The sequence below is a fragment of the Stegastes partitus genome, unplaced genomic scaffold (assembly GCF_000690725.1).
Source record: "Stegastes partitus isolate 25-593 unplaced genomic scaffold, Stegastes_partitus-1.0.2 Scaffold2370, whole genome shotgun sequence".
In the NCBI taxonomy this organism is placed as follows: domain Eukaryota; kingdom Metazoa; phylum Chordata; class Actinopteri; family Pomacentridae; genus Stegastes; species Stegastes partitus.
Window position 1 is genome coordinate 4832 of NW_007580101.1, and position 6931 is coordinate 11762.

Below are 6931 nucleotides of genomic sequence, written 5' to 3' on the forward strand. Positions count from 1 at the left end.
TCGTGTATTCATTAGTTATGGGCAATTACTTCAAATGTTTATTCCTGATTAGCTAACTATTTGATTCTTATTCATCTTTTGTCTAACTATATGTGCTTCTCTGTCTGTCTAATGTTTTTTCTTGCAGCTTCAAATTTGCTAAACTTTAAATACTTTAAATTAACTGTTGGTTGGAGATGTGTGCACTTTGGTAGCTCTCAGTTATTTTGACAATAATTAAGCTTCAGATTAAAGTCACATCTACATGAAAATATAATGATTTTGTCTGATCAGAATTTGATCATCATTTCTTTATCTATTTACACACTGTATTCCTTTCAACTGCAGAAAACCCTACTGGAATATAAGCACCACTGGTAGCGAAACTCCCGTTAGAATTCTAACAGTGTTTTGTATGTAAAATAGGTTAGAAGTAAAATTAAGTAAAAACTACAAGTAAAAATAAGTATTACCCCTGACATGAAAGTCCACTTCTCAAGATAATAAAAAAAAAAACACAAAGTTGCTTTAAAGGCACTTTCCGCCATGATCTTATCAGAGACAGTGACTTGTAGCTAGATATTGATTAGGTAACCATTCATTCTTGAGCAGAGCAGCAGAGAAGACTAAACAAACTCAGGAATTTACAGTACAAATACACAAGATACACCTTATTGAGTGGTACATTACAGTGTAAAATCTGGTTTCAGTATCATCACCCATCACCGTGACACCTGCATCTGGCCAGGTTACACACTCCAAGAGAAACATTGACACATAAACCCCCTTCCATGGGCCTGCTGAGACTCATCATCCTTACAATGTTTGTGTTTCTAGAGAAAACCGTTAAAGTGAGACCATCATGGTTTTCCCTGTAAATACATGTGACCGTGAATGGCTTTTGACAGTTGATATACAAAGCAGAAATGTGCAAAAATACACTAGTTTGCCTCATGAATATCAATAATACAGGACAGATACAGCTGTGAACAAAAGTTTATATACACTTGTAAAGACTGTGTATATCATGCCAGTCTTGAGTTTTCTAGTGACGCCGATATCTCTTAATTTTCTGTGATGGAACAATTGAAACAAACAAAAAAAATCAATAATGCATTTTCATACTCTGATCTTCGCAAAGTCCTGACTTAAACCCCATCATCAACCTGTGGACTGTGATGAAGAAACAAGTCTGCATCAGAAAGCCAACAAATTTAGTTTAACTGCACCAATTTTGTCAAGAGGAGTGGTCAGAGATACAACCGGAAGCTTGCCAGAAGTTTGTGGATGGCCACCAAACATGCATAGTTAAGGTGAAAATGGCCAAAGGACATTTAACCAAATGTTAGAATTGATATTTGTATTATTTTTTTTAACCCAGAAGATTTTGTCATATTTCCAGAAGACCTATAATAAATCGATGAAACAGCCAAAATGCATGAATGTTTTGTTTTGTTTTTTTTAGCAAAAAGCTAATTAATAACTAATTGAGTCGCCTTTCAAACAAGTGTTTGGAGAGATTTCTTCTCCAAACTTGCAAGACGTGGACATAAAAAACACTCACCCTGAGTCAAAATCTCCATAAAGCATGAAATCCCATCATTCAAAAATACCCAAAATAACTAATCCAGGTTACTCCAAATGTCCTGTCTTTATATCAGCTGAAATAATGGTTTTCAAAACTGTGCCAACCCTGTCCACATGTAGTGATGTTATAATATAAAACAATGAGTTAATCAAACAACAGAAACACAACATATGGTACAATAAACTGTATTTTTTAATGTTACACCTGTTGTTGCAGCCAATGCAGTGCAGAAAAACAAAAAACTGGGGAGAGAGAGCAGGGTCATGACATGCAGTAAAGGCCAAGCCGACCAAGAAGCAAACTGAGCAAAGCAATTTGTTCTGAGGCAGAACAATACAGGGGCAATCAGTTCTTAATATCGTTTCTTTTTCCTTCCAGTTTCCAAAGCCCCTGGATCCTCCAAGATGTCCAACCTGTGGATAAGTCTGAGTCTGCTCTACGTTCTACAAAACTGTGTCTCATCAGATGAAGGTATTTTTGTACTGCTTGTGCCAGAAACAGATACACTGAATGCATTAAGAGTAGCATCATAAACATCATATCAATTGTTACTGTTTTCTTGTTCAGGAGTGTCACTGAATTGCAACAACACAGTGGAAGTTAAAGCTGAAGAAACTGTGACACTGAATTGCACCATCGAGTGGAAACTAGAAAACCAGAACTGTACAGACAACAGGTATGACTGGAAGAACACAAATGGCACCAGCATATGTAGCAGTAACTTGACTGAGTACATCTGTTCTTGGGATAAAGTGACTTACGTGTCACTGACCATCTCACAAGCCAAGAAAGAGGAAAATGTTACAGCTGAAATGCATTCAAGCTGTGGGATGGCTGGGTCAACTATCGAAGTTAAGATCTTTGGTGAGTAGCTGTCAGCTTCTGAATGTCTGTGTATGTGAATGAATGTGCTTCTTATTCATTTACAGAGCAAGTCGCTTTTAATGCACGTGTTGAAATAAATCTGTTTTACCTTGCCAGGGAAAGTCTCACTTTCATCGCACCCTGAGGAGCTGAAGCTACCTTTGTCTATTGTATTTGGTGTTGTTGCTGCTGTTGTTGCTGTTGTCGTTGTTGTAGTCACGTCGTATTTATTATGTAGACCTTACAGTGACAGAAGAAATGATAATGTACGTTATTCCTCAACACAGCAAAATGTGTAGCCTTTTTTTTTTTTTTTTACGTTTTCTTTTAGTTACATTTGCTGAATTCTTTTGACATCTTTGTACAGACAGAATCGTGTAAATATCGTATGATTATTTGTGTTTGTACACTTTGAGTGATGTAAATATGATTTGACTTGAATAAAGGAACGCTACTGAATGTACCACACCTGAAAGAAGCTTTTTTAAGTATTGCGTCGTGCAGAATAGCATGCCTTGAACACTGTTTGATGTATGATTCATGGTTTTTAAAACACACAATCGATTAAGAAGAATCTGATGCAGAGAGCTCAAGTCCAGTCATGATGTTGGTATAAGCTCTCATTTAGTGCAGAAGAAACTGCAACTGCAGTGCAGGTTCTAATCATTCTAACATGATTTCATTCAACTCCAAAGACTCAGCGGCGCTTTCTTCTCACATCGTTTTCAACTTTATCTATAATCTCTGAAATCCAGTAACTTCCACAGCGTCGTCTTCCCTCCATCCTGCTGTTGTTACTGCTTGCAGGAGCAGTAGCTTGAGCTGCTGGCTTCCAGCACAAACTTTGTCATGGTTGTGTTTTAGTTGGACCATAAAGCAAACACTGGACCTGAACTTAAAGTTAAGAGGTTTTCTGGGGACCAGGGGAGTGGCTGAGGTGGCAGAATTGCAACTTCCAGCACTGGTGAAGGGAGTCCTGAGGTCTCTCCTCAAGCAGATTCATGTTGTGGAATTTTTAGAATTGAACAAAAGACAAAACTGATTTTTAGAGTTTAATAAAAGACAAACATAGAGATATGATTAGAAAGTCTAAGTAAGCATGCAATGAGACTAAAATGTCCATTCATCGATTATCTATACACCAGAGAGAACCCACACTGCACGGGGAGAACATGCAAACTCCACACAGAAAGATCCCGGCTTCCAATCTGGGACGTGAACCGGGGATCTTGTAGCTGCGTGGCAATGGTGCTAACCACCGAGCCACCATGCAGCCCGAGACTAAAATGTGATGTGTAAAATTTAAGCATCAATAAATAATGTGATAAGATAATATGAGGAGCTGCAGGGTGGCGCAGTTGGTAGCACTGTGCCTCGCAGCAAGAAGGTTGCCGGTTTGCATCCCGGTGGGGGCACTGGAATCTTTCTGCGTGGAGTTTGCATGTTCTCCCCGTGCAGTGTGGGTTCTCTCCGGGTTCTCCGGCTTCCTCCCACAAAGTCCAAAAACATGTTGAGGTTAATTGGTGATTCTAAATTGTCCGTAGGTGTGAATGTGAGTGTGCTTGGTTGTCTGTCTCTAAGTGTAGCCCTGTGATAGACTGGCGACCTGTCCAGGGGTGTCCCCTGCCTTCACCCTGAGTCGGCTGGGATAGGCTCCAGCCCCCCCCCCACGACCCTAGTTAGGATTAAGCGGTGTATAGATAATGGATGGATGGATAATATGATGTGTAAACAAAACTAAATTTATTCATATACACAATGTGGTGAAGATGGTGCCCAGGACGGCAGTGAGAACCCCATCGCTGAGGGGGAGAAGGGAAGCAGTGCACCTACAGTCTAAAACTACCCTGTGCTAAGCAAGAAATAATGCTGACTACGGACTTTCTGACGGGTATAAAAAAAACAAAAACAGGTTGGGTTTTTTTCAGGGAAGGAGGGGAGTTGGACGAAGTTCGCAAAATGTATGTAAGGACATGCAATGCAGATTTTGCTAATGTTTGTTCGTGCAGCCTCTGTATCAACTAAACATTATTTACATCAGACTGTGAAGACTGTTTGAAGATTTTTTCCTTCTAGTATATCTTTTTTGAGGACTTGAAGTATTTAGATAAGGATGATTATTTCGGCTACATGTTTTGACGATGTGCCTGATCATTGCTGGCCCATAACAGGCAGACCAGGTCTCAACATTTACCACAATTCGCTCCTTAAGTCATGTGAATGCTGGGTCATCAGCAGGCTGTGAACGATGTGGTTTGGGGATGAGAATAGTAGCTGAGACCCTCCATCAGTCAGCTAGAAACGAGGAAGCCTACTGAGAAGTGAAACATCTTTATTATCCAAACATAAGCTGCCTTCTGCTGAGAGACTTCAGACTTATGAACAATGCTATTTAAATGTATTATAGGAAATATGGGATGTAATGGTTAAAAATCTGAACCACTTTCCCTCTGCTCCCCACATTTTACCCCTATTTTGTTAATGTGCTGCTTGTAAAACAATACAAGTAGACATCAAAGTAAATGTGGAGTGGAGTGATTGCTAGATGTGACACAAACGTGTTAAGGGAAATAAATCATCTCTTCAAGTAACGCATTCACAGTGTAAAGTGTTTCCACGTCTTTGAAGCAAGGCCGTGCTGTACCTTCACACCCACACACAGCTGATAATGTGACAATAAGTCAGAGTCACATTTCCTCCCCACATCACACGTCTCTTTAAGTATCAGCGCCAGTCCGCCTGTTCGTCCGTCTGACTGCTGCGACTGGGGCACCTGCGCATACGAGGCAGCAGCCTGCTGCGGCCCAGCTAGCAGGATGAAGGTCCAGTGGTGGGGCTGCATGTTGGGATTATTCTGCATGCCTGCTGAAGTCATACTCATCATCTGGACAGGTGAGTGTGTTTCTGTGGACGAGAAAAGGATGATTTTTTGACTTGAAGATCCAGCAAACATGCATGTCTTCAAAGGTGAATCTGAGTCATCTTTTCCTGTTTGTTAGCAGCCTCATCCTGTCAGCGCCTCTAAGAACAGTGGTGAAAACAAATGTCTTTTATTGGTTGTTTTCCTTGCTAAATGTATTGATACCACAAAGAAATGCAAGTAAAATTTTTCCTCCTAAAACTTACTGAATTTTATCTGCAAGTTTACTTAACAAAAGTAATCAAACCTGTCAACAAATACCAGCGGTGATTCGCATTTTGCTGTTGCAGCTGAGGTTAGTTTTAGTTGTTTTGTGTACAGTTACTGAGCGTAGTTTGGTCCAGTAGAGACCTCCAGTGAGTCATGAGATGATTAATGAGATATTGCTCTGCCTTCTAAAATGCAGCAAAGGACTACAACCAAAAGTCTGACAAATGCTGGTTTTAATATTTTTAAAAAAGAAATATATTTTCTAAGCATGTATTATTTAATAGCATCAAATGGAGACTGTCATATACTTGAGTGGATGGACTCAGTAACTTTCCACCACTGTTTTAGCTCTTTTCATAGTTTCTAGTACTTCAGTGGCTCCCAATCCAAGAGATTATGTTGTTTGAAATGTTTCCACCCCAGCACTGCTTTGCTGTAAGACATGGTTTCATCTTTAAAAATGTGATCCATTTTATGAGCTTGTTTTTTTTTTCTGTAGGAGCTGAAAAAAAAAGTAACTACTTGCTGAAGATAGATTACATAACACTGATATGATTTCTCAGCAGAATGTAGTAGAGTTAAAGCAATTTGGAAACTGTCATCTACCAGTGTATAAACTGATCATGTAAAATACTTTTTCAAGAATCTCCTTTAAAAAGAAAATAATAAACCTAGAGCTTATGAGAGTTGGTTTTGTTTAAGAGGGAAATGTTGAGCTAGAGAGGGTCTGCAGGACCTCCCCCAGGAAGTTTTAAGCATCGAATACTTCATTTCCTGCATTATGGTTGAACTTCTGTGCAACACTTTGTTTCTTTTTTGCACTGATTTATGGTGGAAAAGTCCTAATTTAGGCAAACAGCTTTAAATATAAAGGAATATAATGCAATGCAACTCTCAGACACTCAAATATGTATTCACCTGTAGATCAACTTGTCTTTTTTAATATAGTCCCAGCTGAGTCAAAACACAGACGGACGTGAGTTGTCTTCTTTTGTGTCTTTTTGTTTGAGAAAGTTAATCTCTTTGAATGCGTGTGTGGCACCCACTCATGTTCAAAACATACTGGATGTTTCAGGATGTTTCACACATATCTCTGTTTCAGGATGACTTCCAGTAAATCTCAAGTTGCATTACTGAAACTGACAAAAAATAAAGACACAACACATTTTTGCTATAGCTGGGAAAAACATCAATCATATCTGTTACACAATGAGACATACTTAAGGCCTCTAAAAAATTCTGGTAGACAAACACTTCTAAAAGTATACTTAAAAAACATTACATAGAAACCCACAGTTCACTTGGTTGTAAGTCTTTTTAAGATAAAATGTCCTCTATCCTGACTGCCTTATCCATCCATCCATTATCTA

General features: G+C 39.1%; 1 protein-coding gene across 1 annotated transcript in view; it reads left to right on the forward strand.

Annotated features, from left to right (window-relative positions):
- Nucleotides 1-5144: 5144 nt before the first annotated feature.
- The window catches only part of LOC103374823 (uncharacterized), a 4249-nt gene continuing 2462 nt past the window's right edge, over nucleotides 5145-6931 (forward strand). Inside the window, exon 1 of the mRNA XM_008304973.1 lies at nucleotides 5145-5323. Within this exon, the coding sequence (XP_008303195.1) occupies nucleotides 5248-5323 (76 nt within the window). The 5' untranslated portion in view covers nucleotides 5145-5247. The remainder of the gene's footprint in view (nucleotides 5324-6931) is intronic.